This window comes from Procambarus clarkii, chromosome 4 (genome assembly GCF_040958095.1).
Source record: "Procambarus clarkii isolate CNS0578487 chromosome 4, FALCON_Pclarkii_2.0, whole genome shotgun sequence".
In the NCBI taxonomy this organism is placed as follows: domain Eukaryota; kingdom Metazoa; phylum Arthropoda; class Malacostraca; order Decapoda; family Cambaridae; genus Procambarus; species Procambarus clarkii.
The window spans coordinates 20,321,265-20,347,596 of NC_091153.1; the positions used below are offsets into that span (position 1 = coordinate 20,321,265).

Here is a 26,332-nt window from a genome sequence, read left to right on the forward strand (position 1 = left end):
TTAATTCCACTGACGTCAATGAGATAATCCTTAGCCTTAAAACCAAGTCTGGTGCCCTTGAGGAGATACCAACTTTAATTTACAAAAAAAACTCCAGATCTTTAGCCCCTGCTCTTGCTTTGCTCTTCAACAAGTCACTTGAACTCCAAACCTTTCCAGATATTCTAAAAAAAGCGAGAGTAACGCCTGTCCACAAATGTGGTGATCTCACAGATGTTAACAACTACAGACCTATATCAATCCTGCCAAACTTGTCAAAAAATTTTGAAAAACTAATCTATAAGCAGCTTTACTCATATCTAGCCAAACTCAATATACTTAGCCCTTGCCAATATGGCTTCAGACCCAAAAAAAGCACTAACGATGCACTTATTAGTATGCTTAACTCGATTCATACAGCTCTTGATAAAAATGAGTTCCCTGTTGGGTTATTTGTGGACCTGCGTAAAGCTTTTGATACTGTCAACCACCAAAACCTTCTTCTTAAATTACATCATTATGGAGTCAGAGGACACTCCCTACAATACCTCAAATCCTACCTTACTGACAGGCTCCAATATGTTTCTGTGAATAATACAATTTCTCCCACCCTACCCATGAACATTAGTGTTCCCCAGGGCAGCATACTTGGCCCTCTCCTCTTTCTCATCTACATTAATGACCTTCCAAATGCCTCCCAACACCTCAAACCAATTCTATTTGCTGACGACACAACCTTCATTTACTCCAGTCCTGATCCCCTTGCTCTAAATGCCACAGTAAATACTGAGCTAAATAAAGTCCATCTGTGGCTAACTGCCAACAAACTCACCCTTAACATTGACAAAACTTTCTATATTCTGTTTGGCAATAAATCCTCTAATCAAATAAATCTCAAAATAAACAATACCCAAATTTGTAACAAATTAGATGGCAAATTCCTTGGCATTCTCATTGACCACAAGCTGAATTTCCAGGGGCACATTCTAAACATATCAAAAAAAGTTTCAAAAACTGTGGGCATTCTTTCTAAGATCAGATATTATGTACCACGCCCTGCCCTGGTGACTCTCTATTACTCCCTTATCTATCCATATCTCAACTATGGTATTTGTGCTTGGGGCTCTACTACCCAAAATCACTTACGTCCTCTAATTACTCAACACAAAGCTGCTATTAGGACAATATCCAATTCTGGCCCCAGACATCACTCGGTACCCCTACTCAAATCTCTGAATATGTTAGACATTAAGTCACTGCACATTCTCTCATGTGTATTATACATATATAAAACGCTAAACTATAATGCCAATCCTGATCTCAAAAGCTTCATAGAAGGTTGTAACAGAACCCATGAGCACCACACCAGAAATAAATACAGTTTTGATATTCTTAGAGTACGACTTAATCAAACTAGAAATGCTGTACAAATCAAGGGGCCCAGAATGTGGAATGACCTTCCCAACCATGTTAAAGACTGTACCTCTTTCAACCAGTTTAACCCTTAAAGTGCGCATCACTTCATATGAAGTGTAAATCGTTTTACCAGTCAACTGCGCTTCACTTCATATGAAGTGTATGGCTACCGCGCACGATTTGAATGGCCCGCGGTGTAGCTGGGGGTCCCATACGCTGCCCAGGGGCTCTAGTAAACAGCGGCCATTTTGAAAAAAAATCCAGCTCACGCTCTGATGGCATGGGAGGCCTCAGTTTAGCGAGAGTCACCATGGCGAGCGCACGGTCAAACGCCTCACGAGCACGCATCACTCAGTCCCTCACCCCAGAGCAAATAGCCCACGAATTATTCTCTGAAGGTGAAGAAAGTGTGTTTGACGATTCAGACAACGATGAGGATTATACACAGTTGTCGGGAGATAGTAGCAGCAGCAGTGAAAGTGAGAATGACCGCCATGCCATGGCGAGGCCTATACGCTCTCCCATGCCTCCTCGCCCATTTTCTACCCCAATTCTACCACGACCTCACAGTTCCTGTGGATATTTTCTGTTTGAGGGTGACGAGTCAGAGGGAGGTGACTCCTTTTCTGGGTTTAGTGACTCAGATCAAAGTTTTATTGAGCCTGTGGCTGGTTCCAGTGGTGTAACTGGGCGAGAAATTGTCGCGTCAGCAGCATCTCGCCCAGCCAAGCGCCACTGCATGGCACCACATGAGGCACCAAGACCCTCGTGTTCACGTGCACCCACCTCACGTGCACGTAGCCGCCGTGCTTCTCGCAGACGGTATTCAGCTCCTGGTCGCCGGTATGCATCGCTTCCTCGCCGTCTTTCCTCTGCATCTCGCAGGACGCCTGGTGTACTTGAGTGGAGTGATGGTGACGATTTTATTCCTAATATTCCTCACTTTGACGATAAAGATGTAGGGATTACAAACCTTTTCCCTAATCAAGGTGAGGACATGGCTGAGATGGAATATTTTACAGCATTCTATGATGAACCACTCATGGAATACATTGTACACCAAACGAACCTGCATGCTGCTTACCTGATTGAGAGGGAAATCACAGAATTTTCACGACTGCAGCGTTGGAAAAATACCACAGTGGCGGAAATGTATGTGTTTTTGGCACTCTGTTTGTTGATGAAGCACTGTCACAAACATGCAATAAATGACTATTGGAGCAAGGACAAGACAATACCAACACCTTTATTCGGGAAATATATGTCACGAGACAGGTTTCAGATATTCCTCAGGTGTCTACATTTTGGAAGTGTTCAGGACCGAACACCTGATGATAGACTGTGGCGAGTGAGGCACTACATGAACGATGTTATTGGAAAATTCAGAGATTTTTACGTACCAGCACAGAAGCTGGTGGTTGATGAATCTCTCATACTTTTCAAGGGACGTGTTCCATTCAAACAGTACATTCCCTCAAAACGAAACCGATTTGGCCTGAAATTTTTTGTTCTTTGTGATTGTGAGACAGGATACGTGTTACACATGATTCTGTACTCGGCTAGTGATGTAGACATTCCCGGTAACGACGAACATGGATTCTCGGGGAGTGTAGTGAAGACCATCATGGCTCCGTGGATGAACAAGGGACACATTTTATACACAGATAATTACTATACAAGTCCCTTGCTAGCTCGGTTCTTGCTAGAAAATAGAACCGGATTGGTTGGTACAGTAAAGCCACAACGAAGGGAAATGCCTGTGTTTGACAACGACATTGCAGTTGGTGAGTGTCAGAGAAGGAAAAGTGATAACATTCTGTCAGTTCGGTGGAAAGACAAAAGAGAGGTGAACTTGTTGACAACAATTCATGATGGAACAATGGTGAACAGTGGGAAAGTGAGCCATAAAACAAACGCACCACTATATAAGCCAGACTGTGTTTTAGACTATAATATCAACATGCGGTTGATTGATAAATCAGACATGATGATTGGCACTGCAGAGTGTGTGCGGAAGACATGTAGGTGGACGAAAAAAGTGTTCTTCCATCTTGTGGACATGAGCATGCTGAACTGTTTCAACATGTACCTTGTGAGAACTGGACGTAAGCCCACTTTCCGTGACTTTGTATTTGATGCTGCAATACAGTTATTAGGAAAGTTTGCAAAAGATGTCCCAGGTATTCAGCGGCCCATCATAAACCCACTGTTGCAGCATGCTGGTACTCCACGCCTCGCTCACACTGAAGGCTTCCTAGCACACAAACTTAAGTATTTGCCACCTGGTGTGAAGCGTGCAATAGCCCAACGTGATTGCTTGGTGTGTAAAACAACGACACGTAGAGACAAGAAACGGAAGCTTGTGCAAACATGGTGTGAAACGTGTGGTATCCCATTATGTGCTGTCGACTGCTTCAATGACTACCACAGTCTAGAAATCTTCTAAGTGTGCTTCAAAGTGTGTATAGCGTGTGCGAGTGTGTAAATATGTAAACATATAAGCAGAACATATAATATAATAGACTGTAATGACATATTATATTGCCGTAATTGAAAACATTTGTGTGCGCCTGTGTATACTCAAATATGCAACAATTATTGATACAAAATATGTTCAAACAGTATTTGAAACACAATTAGTGAAAAAAAATTAGATAAAATGCGCTTAGACATTGTAAATAAATAGCGCGAAAATATATTTGTGGCAACTCTGGCTGTTTGAGGACCGCGCGCAACATCTCCCGGGCGTGTACTGCATGAGCGACCATGCAGATTGTGACGTCATCGCAGAGCTTCTCGGCTCTATTGCAACAAAAGTAAGTACAATAGAATTTTTTTTTTATTTTTCCCGTGATCAGTGAACAGAACTTAACAGATTAGCAAAAAAAAAAAATTTTTTTTTTTTTTCAAAATGACATGCGCCTGTGTGGATAGCAGGATATTAGACCCCGAGCATGTTAAGGGTTAAGTTAAAAACGAAGCTATACCTAATAAATTCCCTGTAACCTACCTTACCCTTCTATTGTCAACCCATGTCTGTTTTTCTTTAAAGAGCGCTGTTTGTCGACATAATTATATTTGTGCTGCTTTTTCATCTATGTTTTCATTTCTTGTTTTCATTCTACTCATTATGCTCAATTAGTATTAAGCTTGTCATTTAAGTTTATCATGCCCGAAACGCTTTGCGTAATAGTGGCTTTAGGCATTGTATGTACTAGCTCTACCTATAAGTCAACCAATCTTTGTAAAAATTAATTTTTATGTATGTACCTTACCTAAATAAACATTTTATTTTATTTTATTTTTTATTTTATTTATTATGCACCCCATACCCATCTTGTGGGCGGTAGTGGAAAGGGTTACAGAGGCACATAATGGGCTCAGGGACTGAACCCCACAATTCATTTAGCTAAGCAAGTTACAATCTTGATCAGCTAGTTACAAAATTCAATATAAGTCATCACATCAACAATGGGTTCGAGATCGACCTCAAGTACAGGTTCTAAATTAAGCAACTGACATATGTGAAGAGCTAGTGTCAAAATTTATATGTTTGTCCTGCACACCGCCCCCATCCAGTGGGCAGCGGTGGATAGGTTACAATCACTTAGTTACTACCTACAGTTAGCAAACTGGGGTTATTTGGCTAAAATTTCTGGTAGCAGATCATTTTGAATGAAATATTGACACATCGCTGGAACATTGGTTATAGAATTGTCCCTAAATTTGCGTATCTTTTCGCACTCCATCACATAGTGACGGAGCTGGGAGGTATGTCTTCAGCATTGCACTCTAACCTACACACACACATGTACATATAGACACCTACAAGGCACAAGGTTTACACCCACACGTAGTGTAGGGGCACTATATGGGGTGTCCTGGCAGTCTCTCGTGTAAACACACTAGTCGCACATACAAACCGCGACCTTGGGTAGGGAGGGCACAAAGACTATTTTTCACGCGCGTGGTGCCTGAGGCTCCAGGTACCGTGGGGCGGCCACCTACCTCACGACTCTCCCCTCAGCGTGCCTCGATATTGCCACATTAACAATTACTGACTTAATTTCTGGCCAATCAACATATCCAGGGCCTACCACAGTTGGTAGGAGGGACGGTGCACACTTAGTAACGCTGTAGCTACCTTACCTTGAGGTTACCTTGAGGTGCTTCCGGGGCTTAGCGTCCCTGCGGCCCTGTCGTCAACCAGGCCTCCTGGTTGCTGGACTGATCAACCAGGCTGTTGGACGCGGCTGCTCGCAGCCTGACGTATGAGTCACAGCCTGGTTGATCAGGTATCCTTTGGAGGTGCTTATCCAGTTCTCTCTTGAACACTGTGAGGAGATTGCCAGTTATGCCCCTTATGTGTAGCGGAAGCGTGTTGAACAGTCTCGGGCCTCTGATGTTGATAAGAGTTCTCTCTCAGAGTATCTGTTGTACCTCCACTTTTCAACGGGGGTATTCTGCACATCCTGCCATGTCTTCTGGTCTCATGTGATGTTATTTCTGTGTGCAGGTTTGGGACCAGCCCCTCTAATATTTTCCACGTGTAAATTATTATGTATCTCTCCCGCCTGCGCTCAAGGGAGTACAGATTTAGGCTCTTTAGTCGGTCCCAATAGTTTAGGTGTTTTATTGAGTGGATTCTAGCAGTAAAGGATCTCTGCACGCTCTCCAGGTCAGCAATTTATCCAGCTTTGAAAGGGGCTGTCATTGTGCAGCAGTACTCCACTCTAGAGAGCACAAGCGTTTTGAAAAGTGTCATCATCGGTATAGCATCTCTAGTGTGAAAAGTTCTTGTTATCCAACCTGTCATTTTTCTTGCAGTTGTGACGGTTACTTTATTGTGTTCTTTAAAGGTAAGGTCTTCCAACATGAGTACACCCAGATCCTTTACATTGCCTTTTCGTTCTATGTTATGATTTGCCGGAGTTTTGTACGTGGTTTCTATTTTTATATTTTCATTTTTTCCATAGCGCATGAGCTGGAACTTATCTTCGTTAAACACCATATTATTTTCTGTAGCCCATAGAAAGACCTGATCTACATCTGACTGGAGGTTTGCCGTGTCCTCTATGTTGCCTACTCTCATGAAGATCCTAGTGTCATCTGCAAAGGATGATACAGTGCTATAGGTTGTGTTCTTCTCTATGTCCGATATGAGGATGAGAAAAAGTACTAGAGCAAGCACAGTACCCTGGGGGACTGAGCTCTTCACGGTTGATGGACTGGATTTTATTTTGTTGACTATTACACATTGGGTTCTGTTGGTCAGGAAATTGTAGATCCATCTGCCTATTTTTCCGGTAATTCCTTTTGAACGCATTTTATGTGCAATAACGCAATGGTCATATTTATCAAAAGCTTTTGCAAAATCTGTGTAAATTACATCAGCGTTTTGTTTGTCTTCCATAGCATCTAATGCCATATCATAGTGGTCCAGCAACTGCGACAGGCAAGAGCGCCCTGTTCTGAAACCATGTTGTCCGGGATTATGGAGATGCTGTGATTCCATGTATTTTGTGATCTTACTTCTTAGCACTCTCTCAAAATTTTTTATAATGTGCGATGTTAGTGCTATCGGTCTGTAATTTTTTGCCTCTGCCTTATTTCCTCCTTTATGAAGTGGTGCTATCTCTGCTGTTTTTAGTATATCAGGAATAACGCCAGTATCTAGGCTTTGGCTCCAGAGTGTAACTGACCTATTTGGTGCACTGAAGACTAGACCTTAGGCCTAGACCTGTCAGACAGGAGGACGGATACATCCTGCCTGCTCCTCCTCTAGCTTGAGGACAACTGAGATGCAGAGATGCATAATCCATATATGAACACAGTATCATGTCCCTGACGATACCAGTTTCACAGTCACCCAGCATGAAAAGCTTTAGTCCAAATCGGTGGCGCTTTGATGGGGATGTATTGCTTGAATGCCAGTCACCCCTTGAACAGCACTAGCGATTCGTCAATCACGACATTCTGTCCAGGTACAAAATAGTCGTGGAACTTGCTTCTCATGTCACTGAAAACCTTCCGTACCTTCCAAATTCTGTCGTGTCTGTCCTCATTTGTATTATTTTCGAAGTGCAGGCACCTGAGAAGCAACAGGAACCTATCACATGACATGTACCTGTTGAACACTGTGGATTGATCAAGGCTGTCTTTGCTCCAATAATCCTGGATGACATGTTTCTCGGAGTGTTTCATCATCATGCTCAATGCGGAGAAACCCGTACATTTCGTCAATTGTGAAGTCCTTCCATCGTGTCATGCGAGAGGCAGGTAAAATGCCGCCGTCTATGAGGCTGTGAGCATATCTGTTCATCTCAGTCACAAGATGGGTAATGAATTCGTTATCAAAATACGCCAGGAAATACTTTATTTCAGCCATATCCTCAATTGTATAAGGTTATAATTGTGTCACACCAACATTGGTACCATCAGACGTTGGTATTTGTGGAACAAATGTGTACAATCCTCCCACACAAGGGGTTTGGTTTTGGTGCCAACACTACAGCCAACACCACCACAAGCACCAAAAACACGACTCCATCATCTGGTACTGGAGCTGCATGTGGGTATGGTAGGAGATGAGGCTGATCTGCATATCGTAGGATTACCATGAACACCTGATGTAGAGGGCAGCGTGTCAGCTGAGTGACACACTGCCGCATGCAGCAGTGTGTTGCTGAGGTAGCAAAACCCCGCCTAGTAACACCTCACTGCTCATACTCACGTCAACACTACTTGTATCGGATCCTATGTCACTGAAGCCCGAGAAAGATTCATCGCAAGTACTATCACTGAATAAACTTGCTTCAGAGGACACACATGGTGGTAATTACCTAAGTGTAATTACCTAAGTGTAGTTACAAGATAAGAGCTACGCTCGTGGTGTCCCGTCTACCCAGCACTCTTTGTCATATAATGCATATATAACTCAGACATTTCTTTAAGGAAATTGACTGGAAAGACTTGCTATTAGGACATGAAGTTAATGAGATGTATGTCAAGTTTTGTGAAATATATGATAAAGGCACTAAAAAATTTATTCCAAAGCAGAGATGCAGAACTAGGAAACAGAATTGGTTCGACAGAAATTGCGAGAGGGCCAGAGACCAAAAGACACAAAAATGGAATCAATATAGGAAGAGGCAAAACCCCCAAACATACCAGCGATACAAAGATGCGAGAAACAACCACACAGCAGTGAGGAGAGAGGCAGAACGACATTTTGAAAAAAGGGATTGCGGACAAATGTAAAACAGAACCAGGTCTATTCTATAAATTTATAAACAACAAATTGCAGGTAAACGATAATATTCAGAGGTTGAAAATGGGAAATAGATTCACAGGAAATGAAAAGGAAATGTGTGAAACATTAAACGAAAAGTTCCAAGGTGTGTTTGTACAAAATGAAATCTTCAGGGAACCAGATACAATAAGAATTCCAGAGAACAGCATAGAGCACATAAAGGTGTCTAGAGATGAAGTGAAGAAAATGCTAAAGGAGCTAAGTAAGAACAAAGCAGTTGGTCCAGATGGAGTTTCACCATGGGTTCTGAGAGAATGTGCACCTGAGCTCAGCATTCCACTTCAACTGATTTTTCAGGCATCCCTGTATAAAGGAGTTATAGCTGATGTGTGAAAAAAGGCTAACATCATCCCAATCTACAAAAGTAGCAGCAGGGAAGACCCACTCAATTATAGACCTGTATCATTAACAAGTGTAATAGTCAAAATATTGGAAAAAAATAATTAAAACTAAATGTGTAGAACACCTGGAGAAAAACAATATAATATCAGACAGACAGTATGGGTTTTCGATCTGGGGGATCCTGTGTAACGAATTTACTCAGTTTCTATGATCGAGCCACAGAGATTTTACAGAAAAGAGATGGTTGGGTTGACTGCATCTATCTGGACCTAAAAAAGGATTTTGACAGAGTTCCACATAAGAGGTTGTTCTGGAAACTGGAACATATTGGAGGGATGACAGGTAAGCTTGTAACATAGATGAAAAATTTCCTAACTGATAGAAAAATGAGGGCCGTAATCAGAGGCAATGTATTGGATTGGAGGAATGTCACAAGTTGAGTACCACAGGGTTCAGTTCTTGCACCGGTAATGTTCATTGTCTACATAAACGATCTATCATATGGAATACAGAATTATATGAACATGTTTGCTGATGATGCTAAGATAATAGGGAAGATAAAACACCTAGAAGATTGTCATGCCCTTCAATAGGACCTGGACAAAATAAGTACAGTATATGGAGCACCACTTGGCAAATGGAATTTAATGTGAATAAATGCCATGTTATAGAATGTAAAATTTGAGAACATAGACCCCACACAATCTATAAATTATGTGAGAAATCTTCAAAGAATTCTGATAAAGAAAGGGATCTAGGGGTGGTTCTAGATAGAAAACTGTCACCTGAGAACCACATTAAGGACATTGTGCAAGGCGCCTATGCTATACTTTTTAACTTCAGAATTGCTTTTAAATTCATGGATGGCGAAATACTAAAAAAATTGTTCACAACTTTTGTTGGACCAAAGCTGGAATATGCATCTGTTGTATGGTGCCCATATCTTAAGAAGCACATAAACAACCTGGAAAAGGTGCAAAGACATGCCACCAAGTGGCTCCCAGAACTGAAGGACAAGAGCTACGAGGAGAGGTTAGAGGCATTAAATATGCAAAAACAAGAAGATAGAAGAAACAGAGGCAATATGATCACTACGTACAAAATAGTAACAGGAATCGATAAAATTGATAAGGAAGAATTCATGAGACCTGGAACTTCAAGAACAAGAGGTCATATATTTAAACTTTAAAACTTTAAAACCAAGTCTAGTGCCCTTGAGGAAATACCAACTTTAATTTACAAAAAAAACTCCAGATCTTTAGCCCCTGTATTGCATTGCTCTTCAACAAGTCACTTGAACTCCAAACCTTTCCAGATATTCTAAAAAAAAGTGAGAGTAACCCCTGTCCACAAATGTGGTGATCTCACAGATGTTACCACTACTACAGACCTATATCAATCCTGCCTAACTTGTCAAAAATATTTGAAAACTAATCTACAAGCAGCTTTACTCTTATCTAAAATCAAATCAAAATCGAAATGTATATTTAGGTAAGGTACATACATAAAAGAGATTTTACAAAGAGTGATGGATTTATAGATAGGGCTAGTACATACAATGCCTAAAGCCACTATTACGTAAAGCGTTTCGGGCATAAAAAACTTAAATGACTAAAGCTTAATACTAATTGAGCATAAAGAGAAAAATGAAAACATGGAATGAAAACATAGCTGAAAAAGCAGCACAAATACAATTCTGTCGACAAACAGCGCTCTTTAAAAAAAAAAACAGACATTGGATGACATTAGAGGGGTAAGGTAGGTTACAGGGAATTTATTAGGTATAGCTTCGTTTTTATCTTAAACTGGTTGAGAGAGGTACAGTCTTTAACACTTTCGCGCTCTCCGCAAAGGTCACTCAGCCAACCGAATGTGCGCGCTGCGTTTTTATCGCTTAAGCGTAAAAACAAAAATGTGTATACTCTTTTTACTCTTCTGACCTTAGTTCTCATGCTACGTATTTCATTTTGGTACCCACGTGTTCGCAATAAAATTCTCTAGAAGAACATCAGTAAAATAAGTCACGAAACATATAGGGATACCAGCACCAAATAAATAACTACGTAGATGACTCGCCGTGAGCGCCCATCAGCAACAAAATGTTTTTACTCTTGGGATTGTAATCACCTCCACACCTGTTCTACAGCGTTAATTTTGGTATCAATAGACTCGCAATGAAATTCCCAACACGGTGATATGAATATAAGCGTAGAATAATGATGCAGCCCGCCCGCAAGAGTGTGGGAAGTGGTGAAATTGTTTTCCGGTATCGGTGACGGGACGACGCACGGCGCTTTGAAAGTTTATACTTATTTCACTCTCATGACATTAATTTTTTATGTACGTCATTCATTTTTATGTCAATGTGTTCGCAATAGAATGTTCTATGTGCCCATAGGTAAAAAATATCAACAAAGCGTAAGTTAGAATAACGACAAATATAAAACAACGCTGGAACATATCAGTGAGCGTCAAACACACACGAAATATTTTTACTTTTGTTATGTTTGTCAAGTTTATACTTGTTGCACACAGTTATTTTTGGTTGTATATTGATCGGAATAAAATTCCCTAAACAGACATATGCATATAATACATGATATAGGGGAAGAATTACCAGTATAAACGGCTAAAGTCACCCACCTGCAACCCGTTTGGGACAAAATACCATTTGATCGAAGTTATCCACACCTTTCATGAACTTATTGTACCATGAAGCCTAGTGGTGAGAAAGAGAGCCTCATGGCGCGCAGTTTGAAACAAACCCAAAGTAAATCGGATAAAAATTGAATTTTATACAAATATTTTAAAAGTTGACATAACTTTATGTCCACTATGCGTTAGCGTTAGACGAAACCGAACGCGCCGGCGCGTCCAGATAGCGCGAAAGTGTTAACATGGTTGGGAAGGTCATTCCACAATCTGGGTCCCTTGATTTGTAGAGCATTTCTAGTTTGATTAAGTCATACTCTAGGAATATCAAAACTGTATTTATTTCTGGTGTGGTGCTCATGGGTTCTGTTACAACCTTCTATGAAGCTTTTGAGATCAGGATTGGCATTACAGTTTAGCGTTTTATATATGTATAATACACATGAGAGAATGTGCAGTGATTTAATGTCTAACATATTCAGAGATTTGAGTAGGGGTACCGAGTGATGTCTGGGGCCAGAGTTGGATATTGTCCTAATAGCAGCATTGTGTTGAGTAATTAGAGGACGTAAAAGATTTTGGGTAGTACAACCCCAAGCACAAATACCATAGTTGAGATATGGATAGACGAGGGAGTAATAGAGAGTTACCAGGGCAGGGCGGGGTACATAATATCTGACCTTAGAAAGAATGCCAACAGTTTTTTGAAACTTTTTTTGATATATTTAGAATGTGGCCCTGGAAATTCAGTTTGTGGTCAATGAGAATGCCAAGGAATTTGCCATCTAATTTGTTACAAATTTGGGTATTGTTTATTTTGAGATTTATTTGATTAGAGGATTTATTGCCAAACAGAATATAGAAAGTTTTGTCAAGGTTAAGGGTGAGTTTGTTGGCAGTTAGCCAAAGGTGGACTTTATTTAGCTCAGTATTTACTGTGGTATTTAGAGCAAGGGGGTCAGGACTGGAGTAAATGAAGGTTGTGTCGTCAGCAAATAGAATTGGTTTGAGGTGTAGGGAGGCATTTGGAAGGTCATTAATGTAGATGAGAAAGAGGAGAGGGCGAAGCATGCTGCCCTGAGGAACACCAATGTTGATGGGTAGGGTGGGAGAAATTGAATTATTCACAGAAACATACTGGAGCCTGTCAGTAAGGTAGGATTTGAGGTATTGCAGGGAGTGTCCTCTGACTCCATAATGATGTAGTTTAAGAAGAAGGTTTTGGTGGTTGACAGTGTCAAAAGCTTTACGCAGGTCCACAAATAACCCAACAGGGAACTCATTTTTATCAAGAGCTGTATGAATCGAGTTAAGCATACTAATAAGTGCATCGTTAGTGCTTTTTTTGGGTCTGAAGCCATATTGGCAAGGGCTAAGTATATTGTGTTTGGCTAGATAAGAGTAAAGCTGCTTATAGATTAGTTTTTCAAAAAATTTTGACAAGTTTGGCAGGATTGATATAGGTCTGTAGTTGTTAACATCTGTGGGATCTCCACATTTGTGGACAAGCGTCACTCTCGCTTTTTTTAGAATATCTGGAAAGGTTTGGAGTTCAAGTGACTTGTTGAAGAGTAATGCAATAGCAGGGGCTAAAGATCTGGAGGCTTTTTTGTAAATTAAAGTTGGTATCTCCTCAAGGGCACTAGACTTGGTTTTAAGGGAAAGGATTATCTAATTGACGTCAGTGGAATTAATAGGCTTTAGGTACAGAGACTGTGGATAGTTACCTGTGAGATAGTCCTTAACGTCAGTACTGGAAGATGGAATATCATTTGCAAGGGATGACCCAATGGAAGAGAAGAACCTATTGAACTCAATAGCAGAATCTGAGTCTGAAAGCTGACCATCGTTATTGGAAAGGAGTGTTGGTTTGTTATTTAAAGTCTTCTTTGATCCCAATATTTGTGAAATTGTGCTCCAAGTTTTTTTAATGTTGCTTTTTATTTGGGTAAATTTATTTTCGTAGTATTTAGTTTTGGCTCGTCTAATTATCTTAGATAGCAATAATGAGTAATTCTTTGAGAATTCTTTGGAGACAATTCCTAACCTATACTTCTTCTCAAGGTCATGTTTTTTATTAATGGATTTAAGTATTCCCTTTGTAAGCCAGGGATTGTTAAGCCTTTTGGTTGTGATTTGTTTTGTAAGCATAGGACAGTGGGTGTTATAAAGGCTAAGAGTTTTTTGAAGAAAAGATTGCATCTAGCCAAACACAATATACTAAGCTCTTGTCAATATGGCTTCAGACCCAAAAAAGCACTAACAATGCACTTATTAGTATGATTAACTTGATTCATGCAGCTCTTGATAAAAATGAGTTTCCTGTTGGATTATTTTTTGGATATAGATTGGATATGGATTCGAAAACGGCGGGAAACGCTGGCGGGTGGCACCGGCTCCGACACTGCTGCTGAAAATTCGTGTTAATTTCGTCTCCACTCAACGTTGCATGGCCTAACTGCTGCCCAGCGCGAGTTAAGTGCATGGAGACTTAATATGCCATAACTCACAGTGAACCCTAACAGTAATCAACCAAAATTAACCATTTTTCGCCTGCCTATCTACGACCCTTCTGCCAAGCGTTCCCCATACGCCTATCCCTACTATAATTCATCAAGTATCTACCTTTAGAAACACTACCAAGAATCTATCGCTGAAAACATGCCCAAACATAACAACAAGCAAGGTAGGGGTGCCTCTCGCTCTGGATCCATTACTCCTAGAGATCTGAATGGAACACTGGCAACGCTGCAACCCTCGCCGATGTTGGTAAACACAGCATCCACTCCCCCTCCTCACTTCCCCCCTTCAACTCACCTCGAATCTCTAGCTGTAGAATTCATTCAATCTATGGCTCCCTGTCTAAACTTCAAACCTCTCAGAAGTAACCCATGGCTTCAGAAACTGCACAACCTTGTGCAAATGCAATCTGAAGCTATTTCGGCCCTCCAAATCGCAGTCACCCGACAACAACAAACCATAGACCGCCTCCTTGAATCGTCGACGAACAACAACCAAGAAATTCTCAACTTACAATCTGTTGCAAATGGTGCAATGGATCAAATACATAAGATTCAGGCCGAGGAAACCCTCTCAGCTCAAAGTGACCTCCTTCAAAAGCTGGAAAAACAGATCAATCTCCTTCAGATTCACCAGGCGGCTTCCGAAGATGACCTAGAGCAACAACAACTTCATGACTCCCTGATAATTAGCTCTACTGATCTACCTGATGAACAACAAGGTGAGAATTGTTGTAACATAGCCCACTCCCTAATTAATTCAAAGATCAGTGTCAATGTCGAAATCAAATCAGCTATCAGGATTGATAAAAACAGTCCCCGTCGCAGCAGGAGAATGCTCATCAAACTTGCAAATCCCTCTGCAAAGTTTGACCTCATACAATCAGCTGCCAAGTATAAAACCAACCTCTATATAAATGAGTGTCTTACAAAGCAGCGTGGATCCCTCCTCTACAGGCTGCGTCAAATTCGCAAACAAAACCCTGGTGCTATCAAGCAGTGCTACACTAGGAATGGAACGATTTTTGCGAAGAAGGAAAGTACAGGAAAAAGATATGAAATAAAATGTGACCAACAACTACTGGCCTTCTTTAGTGATTGTGGTATATCTGAAAACCTGAACCCGACCAATGCCAGTACTTAAAATAACTCGTTCAGTGCCTGAGCCTAACCTAACTTAATCTAACTTTGTCTAAGGTGCTGTCTCTCCCTTATCATTTACCTATTGTTCTCTCATTCATATAATTTCCTAAATAATCCATCAAGTCTCCATGCACTTATGCAAGCATCTACCTCAGTTTCATTGTAAAATTTTACTCTTAAATCTAATCTTACCCTATTCCATTTAAATTGTAAATTTAATTGTATTGATCTATGTCATTTATTGAAATCAATTATTGATCTCATTTTGTTCTTTTAATTAAGTTCATTCTAATTATAGGTTAAAACTAAGCTAATTAAAATTTATTATCTTTAAGATTATTTTACTTTACAATTATCATTTGTCAAATTTTTTTTTTATATATTCATCTTGACAGTCTCTACTGATTTTTTTGTTCTCTCCACCAAACTTGTGTATCCTCCATGGCTATCTAGTGACTTTTATTCTACCTCTAATTGTTTCAATTCTTTTGTTTACTTGCATTTATTGTTGTGTTTTGCCATAATTATTCTCTAATTTTAGCAGACTCAATACTTTGTAAGTTCTTATTGTATTGTTATATTATTATATTGTTGTGTTTTGCTATAATTACTTTCTATTTTACAGCAGATTTAGTTTTCATCTGTTCCTGTAATTGCTTATCTTATTGTATCGTGACATTATCTTATCTATATGCTTACTAATATTGATCCTGATCGAAATCTTCTGTCCCATATCCACACAAATCAGCACATTGATCATCATTATTGCAGGTATTACACAGCAAATCTTGCAAAAAACAAACTCCTAAATAGCACCTGCTTATCAGTTTACAACTAAAATGTTAGGTCACTTGGTAAACATTTTGATGATATAAATGCACTTCTTACAGCACTAGGTACTAAATTATCTTTCATCATTTTAACAGAAACTTGGCTAAGTAATGACTATACACAACTCTACAATTTAGCTGGTTATAAAGCCATTCATAACTGCAGGCCTAATAAAAAAGGTGGCGGTACAGCAATATATTACAAAGATACCTTCACTTGCAATAGTGTCATTAGTGATAGAGACGACTATTGTGAATATACCTTTGCCAAGTTCTCCAGTAAATCCCTTAAATCCTCCCTGATAATCGGTGCCATCTATAGCTTTCCTAATACTAACATAGCTTTATTCTCTGACAATGTAAGGAATCTTATCATAAATAACAATCTCAACAAAAATCACATCATTCTGGGAGGTGATTTCAATATTGACCTGGGTCTTCAAAACAACCCTCAAGTTGACTATTTCCGTAACAGCATGCACTCCTGTATGTTAATCCCCATAATCACCAAACCCACCCGAGTCACTCAAACATCTGCCACTACCCTGGATCACCTATGGACTAATATAACAGCTCCCCTTACATCTGGGGTAATTTATGACAGAACAACTGACCACTATCCTACTTTCCTCATAGCAAACATTGACACATCACCACCAGAAACCAAAAAACTTTCATTCAGGCTACATAGTGAATCAGCTTTAGGCAATCTCTCTAATGCTCTCCACAATATTAACTGGGAATCTGAATTTAATAATTCACAGGATATAAACTCATCAACTAACCTCTTTCTCTCCAAAACTCTAAGCCTCTACAACACTCACTGTCCCCTCCTTACCAAACAAGTAACTGATAAAAGAAAAAATAACCCGTGGCTCACAAGTGGCATAATTAAATCAATCAACAAAAAACATGAATACGAAAAGAAAATTAGGAGTGGCCTAGTTTCAGTGGAAGTAGTTAAAAGGTACTCGTCAGTGCTTACCAGTATCATAAGTAAAGCAAAACTTTCATATTATGAGACTAGATTCAAAGAAGCAAAAGGCAACATGAAAAGCACATGGAATACCATCTCTAACATCCTGGGAACTAAACAACACTCCCACAACCAGATAACACTCTCTAAGGATGGCCTTACACTGTCATCTGACTTAGAAATGGCGAATGAATTTAATAGCTTCTTCTTTTTTAATACTCTCTATTACTCCCTTATCTATCCATATCTCAACTATGGTATTTGTGCTTGGGGCTCTACTACCCAAAATCACTTACATCCTCTAATTACTCAACACAAAGCTGCTATTAGGACAATATCCAATTCTGGCCCCAGACATCACTCGGTACCCCTTCTCAAATCCCTGAATATGTTAGACATTAAGTCACTGCACATTCTCTCATGTGTATTATACATATATAAAACGCTAAACTGTAATGCCAATCCTGATCTCAAAAGCTTCATAGAAGGTTGTAACAGAACCCATGAGCACCACACCAGAAATAAATACAGTTTTGATATTCCTAGAGTACGACTTAATCAAACCAGAAATGCTCTACAAATCAAGGGGCCCAGAATGTGGAATGACCTTCCCAACCATGTTAAAGACAGTACCTCTCTCAACCAGTTTAAGTTAAAAACGAAGCTATACCTAATAAATTCCCTGTAACCTACCTTACCCCCCTATTGTCAACCCATGTATGTTTTTTTTTTTTTTTTTTTTTTCAAATCAACGCTGTTTTAATATAATTTTCTGTAATAATTTGTAATTGTATTTGTGCTGTTTTTTCAACAATGTTCCCCCCTCTTTTACCCCTATTTTTATTTGTACTCAATCTTATTTGGAAGCAAATCATCAAATGCAATTCAGCTACAGATAGACAACATTAACATCAGTAATAACAATGATGGCAAGTTTCTTGGCCTATTCCTAGACAAGAGACTCAACTTCAGCACCCACATTCAACACATAACTAAGAAAGTCTCTAAGACAGTTGGTATACTCTCCAAAATCAGATATTATGTTCCTAACTCTGCTCTCCTCTCACTATATTATGCACTAATCTACCCCTATCTTAATTATGGTATCTGTGCATGGGGGTCTACCACTGCAAACCACCTTAAGCCCATCATCACACAGCAAAAATCTGCTATCAGAATAATAACTAACTCTGCTTTCAGACAACACTCAGCTCCCTTGTTTAAATCCCTAAACTTGCTAAATATTAACTCCCTCCACACATTCTCTTGTGTCAACTACATTTACAAAACCCTGTTCTTAAATGCAAACCATGCTCTGAAACTCTCCCTGGACAGATGTAATAGGACCCATTATCACCACACCAGAAATAAATATCTCTTTGATATCCCCAGGGTCAAACTTAATCTGTGTAAACACTCTATGCAAATTAAGGGACCTAGTCAATGGAACTCACTCCCTAGTGAATTGAAAAACTGTAAAACTTTTGCCTTATTTAAAAGCAAAACCAAAAAGCACCTAACTTCATCTATTTAGTTTCCTACACTGAGCTTTAAATTTGCTCTGTACCTAGTGTTACCCAATCTCCTAATTTTTATGTAATATCAAACAACCTTATCATTGTGTTCATTGCTGGCTTCTTTTATGTGCTAGCCATATGCTGTATTGTGACTACCAATTTTTGTCAACTACCATTCAAGCTGTCATTGCAATCAATCTTATATTGTTTCTGCTGTATTGTGCCTACCAATTTGTTGTCAACTACCATTTTAAGCTGTCATTGCAATCAATCATAGCTACCTATGTGCTTTAATATACTGTACCTATAATTTTCTCTCATCTTCTTTTTTTTTCATTCCATGTAATCTGTTATCATTTTTTTGTCTATAAATTTTGCAAGTATTTACCTCCTTAAAATTTTCTTAGATTAAGGACCTGCCCGAAACGCTGCGCGTGCTAGTGGCTTTACAAGACTGTAATTACCATATTTGTATCCTCACATTCCTTATGTACATTCTTGTATATGCATAAATAAATAAATAAATAAATAAGATACAATACAATGCCGTTTTCTCAAATAGGCAATGTGGTTATTAAAGAAAACGGAAATTTCATGGCAAACATGTATACAATCCCCAAGTCGATCGGATAAGTATTGGATTTTATAGAAATATTTGCTCAAATGATGCTTGAGTGCGGTGTTTGGGTGCATTCAAGAGAAAAAAAGTGTGTTACGTTCAAGCGACATATACCTGCGAAAGTGATAACACTTTCATAAAGTGTTATCACAAAGTGATAAATTAATTAAACATTTTCACACACTGGGTTGTCACTGCTTTATCAGGGCAGCTTTTCCAAGAATGCGTTCACCTTTTCAAACATTCCAAACACTTCCCTGATCTCAGTGGAAGAGGCAGCATCCTCCCTTACCTCCTCATTCCCTTACTAATGGTGTAAATTGTTGATGAGGACCTGCCATACTTCCTTGTGAGATCAATCACACAGACACCACACTCATGCTTTGCTATAATTTCCTTCTTGAAATCCATAATAATTGTCTTTCTTCCTCTTGAAAACACTATCTTTAGCAAGCAGCTTCTTTGGAGGCATCGTGTGTTACAAATTGTAGTCGCAAAACCACTAAAAACCCAAAGAAAAGCTCAAATAAATCCAGAGGGATGCTTGTCGTGTGAGATACAACAACAACACTGGCGTCGGAGGCGTCCGAGAATTTGCGAGAACCCGCGAGATGCTAGGAAGCGCCATGTGGTTTCACTCGTTAATAGAGGCGAGCTCATCAATAGAGACAAATTTGCTGCGAGTGGCTTGCTCGTTACTGGAAAAACTCGTTAATAGAGCCACTCATTAATAGAGGTTCCACTGTATAATAAATTAATAAATAATAAATTAATTATTATTATATAATAAATAATAATAATAACAAATAGTATAATGATAAGCAATTATTTTTAATGAATCAAATAGCTAATTAGGGTGAATGATAAATAATTATTGACTAGTGCATAACAATAAAGTATTAAAGAATAATTATAATGAATAATCCTTATAATGATAAAGTATTAAATCAATTACAATTAATAGCGTTTTGTAAGTGAGCAGCTGCTTGCTTGTCGGGAAGAGGGGCCACGCAGTCTGCAGGCCGAGCTTTTATAACCTCGGCCCGTTGCGCGCGCAGCTTGGGCAGTTAAAGTCAGCTTCCAGACATACGTTTTCTCTTCCCTCAGAAAACCCACCGTTTTGGGGAAAAACAGTGTTCTTATCGTGTTTGGAACTCCTGTGTCCCCTTGCACACTGGTATCATCAAGAAAACTGTGTTGGGTTGTCAACTGTGTTAACTTGGGTTATACCCACATGCGGACTGGAATCTATCATTTAGACGCCCAGTATCATGCTAATGCGACACCAATCTAGAGTAAATCAAACACCCATTGAATTAGTTGTTAAGTTGTAAATAAACTATTGTCAAGCTTTATGCGGTGTTTTCGTTGAGTCACTGCTAAATATTGCCACTACGTGCAGTTAAGCCTTCATCCCCGATGTCTTCAACACCCATTGAGTCCCTTAAAGATATCAATTGCATTGAGGAGATTCCCACGACCAACATAGATCAGGACCAGGTGAAGCCAGTCTTTGGAAGAACTACCCCAGGATTTTTACTCGATACTCAACTGTGTACTCACGCCCTGTTGTCTTGCTCTCGTTTTGCTGGTTTCCAACAGCTTTGTAAAGCGTCTACCATCTGCACATTGGTGACACTGCAAGCAATTGCAGACAGAAAAAAAAACACTTCCACAGAAACTAGTGGCTTATGAAGGGTGTTTCACACTCACACTAATTAAAGGTGTTTCGCATAACTTTAGACTTACCTGGAGAGGGTCTCGGGGAGTTCTTCTACTCCTCGAGCCCGGCCTGAGGCCAGGTTTGACTTGTGATAACTTGGTCCAACAGGTTGTTGCTTGTAGCTGCCCGCAGGCCCACATATCCACTACAGCCTGTTTGGTCTGGCACTTCTTGTAAGAACTTTTCTAATTTGTTCGTGAAGAAATCCACCTTTGTTACGGCAAAATATCAAATGCTTGCTGGGAGAGTACTGAACAGCTGTGAACCCCTGATGTTCAAACAGTGTTCTCTGATTGTGCCTTTGGCACCTCTGCTACTCACTGGTTCTATTCTACACTTTCTTCCATACCTTTCACTCCAGTAAGTTGTTATTCTACTGTGTAAATTTGGGATTTGGCCTTCCAGTATCTCCATGTATATATTATTTTATACCTCTCTCGTCTCCTTTCCAAAGAGTACATATTGAGAGCTTTGACACGGTTCCAGTGGTTTAGGTGGTGAATTGTGTCTATGCGTGCCAGCAGTCTTCCTACAAAGACTACTTGACTGTTAATATAGCAAAAACCACAGGTTTTAATTCTACCAGACCCTACCTGGTAGCATCAAGGGGGCGGCACTCATCAGACTGCAGAGAAATGTTGGGGTTGGGAAGACAGGCGTGGTCCCCATAGTGAAGCTCCTGGCTCATGGGCCGCGAGACGATCCCCAGCAGGAAGTGGCTCAACTCCCCTACCACATATACGTAGGTCATCACCCCCAGGGATAAATACCGGACTCCTGACCCCTCCTTCTTCACCATCTGTTGGGAGAAATATAATTTCTTAGCAAGTAAGGCACATAAAAAATGTGAACACTCATGAACAAAACTATTCTCATATACACACACACACACACACACTACATGTGTGTGTGTGTGTGCGATGAAAGTACTTATTCAGTGCATCAGTTTCAAAGCGTTATATGACAAAGAGTGTTGGGAAGACGGGACACCACGAGCGTAGCTCTCATCCTGTAACTACACTTAGGTAATTACACTTAGGTAATTACACACACACACACACACACACACACACACACACACACACACACACACACACACACACACACACACACACACACACACACACACACACACACACACAAGGTGACACCCCTAGGGTCAACACTTGCAGCAGAGGAGCTCCAGCATATTTCAACAATCCTAAGTATTGTAGTACAGGTTGATGGTAGTGAGTGGTGTCCCAGAGAACATAAAGGTATAGTGCTCTTGAAAAATAGGTGAGATAACAGGAAAGTGCTAAGGGAAGTGAAAAATCGGATGAGAAAAAGTTGCCCTAGTGTTTACAGTGCAGAGAAGAACATTCAAGATGGCCACTGGCAAGGGGAAAAACAAAACAGAGCTTGATTTTGAGGGATTCAATGAAGAAAGCATTGATATTAGTAGTCTACATAACAAGTTGGTAAATTTAGATACTATAGTGAACTCTCATGTAGAAATAATTAGTAAATTGAAAGAAAGTAATGACCATTTGAATAGCAAAGTTTTATGTCTTGAGGGTTTAGTGAAAGACTTGCGCAAGGATAAGAATCAATTGGAAACAAATTGCAAAGCCATGGAAGAAGAAAATAAACTCTTAAAAATAGCTTTGGAAGAAGTTAAAGTAAATTTAAACATAAATGACTACAATAGGTTAGGCAAGGAAATTCAACAGGAGAAACAGCTTTTGTCAGCACAGATGGAGGAAGTTACACAGGGAATAGAACAGTGCAAGAAAGATATGCAACTCACTTATGCACAAGTGGCCAAGGAGAAGGAAAAAATAGAAGAAGCAGTAAAGGAAGTCAAACACTGCAGCAACCAAGATAAAACAAACATTAGGCTAGAAGTGAGGAAAGAATTGGCATCTAACCCAAAGTTGGTGCAAAACACAGTTGATCGGAGTAAGTCCCTGATCATTTTTGGCTGCAAAGAAAAGGCGATAACATCTAGGTCAGAAAGAGCTGTAGAAGAAGCTAAAGTAGTAGATAAAATTGTTGGCCTCGTGGAAGGTCTTACAAACAGAGAGAATGTGTGCGACTACAGGAGAATAGGCAGGTACGTAAAAGGGAAAGATCGACCTTTGAGGATCACCCTAAACGGTGCCAAACAGATGGAAGAAGTACTAAGGAATGCTAGAAAATTGCAAAGGGATGAGGATGGGAAAGGGTGGTCGTTAAGACGAGATCTTTCAAAAGAAGATAGAGAGAAGCTGAAACTGAACCTCGCCGAGGCAAAACATTTAAATGAGAGCAGGAATGAAGAAGAAATAAATTCTTTTTTCTACAAAGTGATAGGGGTAGGCAAACCAGTAAAGTGGTACATAAAGGCAAACCAACAAAATCAATAGAGAGAGGGGGAGTGAAGAATAAGGAGAGGGGGAACAAGTTCCTGAAGATTGCATACACCAACATAGATGGAGTGAGATCGAAGATACTGGAGTTAAGTGATGTAATACAGCTGCAGACACCAGACATTGTTGCACTCACGGAGACAAAACTTGAAGATGTAATTTTAAATGAGGTCATATTCCCAAGGGGCTACTCAATTTGGAGACGGGACAGAAAAATTAGGAAAGGCGGTGGCGTTGCTGTGCTGGTAAAAGAACACCTAAAGGTGAAGGAAATAGTGACTGCCAATCCACAAGAAGTTGACATAATAGCACTAGAGATCTGCTATGAGGATGATAAACTAATGATGATAAATGCATATAGTCCACCGCCAAGCAGCACATGGTCAAAGGAGGAGCTAGATAGTAAACGTGAAGGTCTTATAACAATAATGAGAGAGATTATAGCGAGAGCGGATAACGATAGATCACGACTGTTGATAGTCGGTGACTTCAACTTGAAATCCATAGACTGGGAAGCATATGAAGCTAAAACAGAAGATTTTTGGACCTGTAAATTTGTAGACCTCATCCTGGAAACATTCTTGTATCAACATGTTAAACAAGCTACGAGGATGAGGGAAGGGGACGTTCCCTCCATGCTAGATTCGATATTTACCAGGAAGGAGGAAGAGATATTTGACATTCAGTACCTTCCTCCCTTGGGTAAAAGTGACCATGTCTTTTTGGGAATAAAGTATGCAATGCGTTATAAGCTGGAAGAAAATAAGGAGGTTGAAGCAGTTGAAAAACCAGACTTCAGGAGAGGACATTATGGTGACCTTAGAAATTTTTTTAGTGAGTATAATTGGACAGACTTGATGCTAGGCAAGGAAGTGAATGAGATGTATGGCAAGTTTTGTGAAATATATGATAAAGGCACAAAAAAATTTATACCAAAACAGAGATGCAGAACTAGGAAACAGGATTGGTTCAATAGAAATTGCGAGAGGGCTAGAGACCGAAAGACACAAAAATGGAATCAATACAGGAAGAGGCCGAACCCCTAAACATACCAGCGATACAAAGATGCGAGAAACAATTACACGGCAGTGAGGAGAGAGGCAGAAAGAAATTTTGAAAAAGGGATTACGGACAAATGTAAAACAGAACCAGGTCTATTCTATAAATTCATAAACAACAAATTGCAGGTAACGGATAATATTCAGAGGTTGAAAATGGGAAATAGATTCACGGAAGATGAAAAGGAAATGTGTGAAACACTAAACGAAAAGTTCCAAAGTGTGTTTGTACAAAATGAAATCTTTAGGGAACCAGATACAATAAGAATTCCAGAGAACAACATAGAACATGCACATAGAGGTGTCTAGAGACGAAGTGGAAAAAATGCTCAAGGAGCTCGGTAAGAACAAAGCAGCTGGCCCAGATGGCGTTTCACCATGGGTTCTGAGAGAATGTGCATCTGAGCTCAGCATTCCACTTCACCTGATCTTTCAGGCATCCCTGTGTACAGGAATCGTAGCAGACGGGTGGAAACAGGCTAACATAGTTCCAATCTACAAAAGTGGCAGCAGGGAAGACCCCCTCAATTATAGACCTGTATCATTGACAAGTGTAATAGTGAAAGTATTGGAAAAACTAATCAAAACTAAATGGGTAGAACACCTAGAGAGAAATGATATAATATCAGACAGACAGTATGGTTTTCGATCTGGAAGATCCTGTGTATCGAATTTACTCAGTTTCTATGATCGAGCCACAGAGATATTACAGGAAAGAGATGGTTGGGTTGACTGCATCTATCTGGACCTAAAAAAGGCTTTCGACAGAGTTCCACATAAGAGGTTGTTCTGGAAACTGGAAAATATTGGAGGGGTGACAGGTAAGCTTCTATCATGGATGAAAAATTTTCTGACTGATAGAAAAATGAGGGCAGTAATCAGAGGCAATGTATCGGAATGGAGAAATGTCACAAGTGGAGTACCACAGGGTTCAGTTCTTGCACCAGTGATGTTTATTGTGTACATAAATGATCTACCAGTTGGTATACAGAATTATATGAACATGTTTGCTGATGATGCTAAGATAATAGGAAGGATAAGAAATTTAGATGACTGTCATGCCCTTCAAGAAGACCTGGACAAAATAAGTATATGGAGCACCACTTGGCAAATGGAATTTAATGTTAATAAATGTCATGTTATGGAATGTGGAATAGGAGAACATAGACCCCACACAACGTATATATTATGTGAGAAATCTTTAAAGAATTCTGATAAAGAAAGAGATCTAGGAGTGGTTCTTGATAGAAAACTATCACTTGAGGACCACATAAAGAATATTGTGCAAGGAGCCTATGCTATGCTTTCTAACTTCAGAATTGCATTTAAATACATGGATGGCGATATACTAAAGAAATTGTTCATGACTTTTGTTAGGCCAAAGCTAGAATATGCAGCTGTTGTGTGGTGCCCATATCTTAAGAAGCACATCAACAAACTGGAAAAGGTGCAAAGACATGCTACTAAGTGGCTCCCAGAACTGAAGGGCAAGAGCTACGAGGAGAGGTTAGAAGCATTAAATATGCCAAAACTAGAAGACAGAAGAAAAAGAGGTGATATGATCACTACATACAAAATAGTAACAGGAATTGATAAAATCGACAGGGAAGACTTCCTGAGACCTGGAATTTCAAGAACAAGAGGTCATAGATTTAAACTAGCTAAACACAGATGCCGAAGAAATATAAGAAAATTCACCTTCGCAAATAGAGTGGTAGACGGTTGGAACAAGTTAAGTGAGAAGGTGGTGGAGGCCAAGACCGTCAGTAGTTTCAAAGCGTTATATGACAAAGAGTGCTGGGAAGACGGGACACCACGAGCGTAGCTCTCATCCTGTAACTACACTTTGGTAATTA

The 26,332-nt window shown here is 39.8% G+C and overlaps 1 protein-coding gene across 3 annotated transcripts in view; it reads right to left on the reverse strand.

Annotated features, from left to right (window-relative positions):
* The window catches only part of LOC123751029 (hexuronate transporter), a 330,789-nt gene that overhangs the window by 148,041 nt on the left and 156,416 nt on the right, over positions 1–26,332 (reverse strand). For all 3 annotated transcript variants that reach the window (XM_045733135.2, XM_045733143.2, XM_069333199.1), the window contains exon 2: positions 21,622–21,827. In XM_045733135.2, the coding sequence (XP_045589091.1) occupies positions 21,622–21,827 (206 nt within the window). The remainder of the gene's footprint in view (positions 1–21,621; positions 21,828–26,332) is intronic.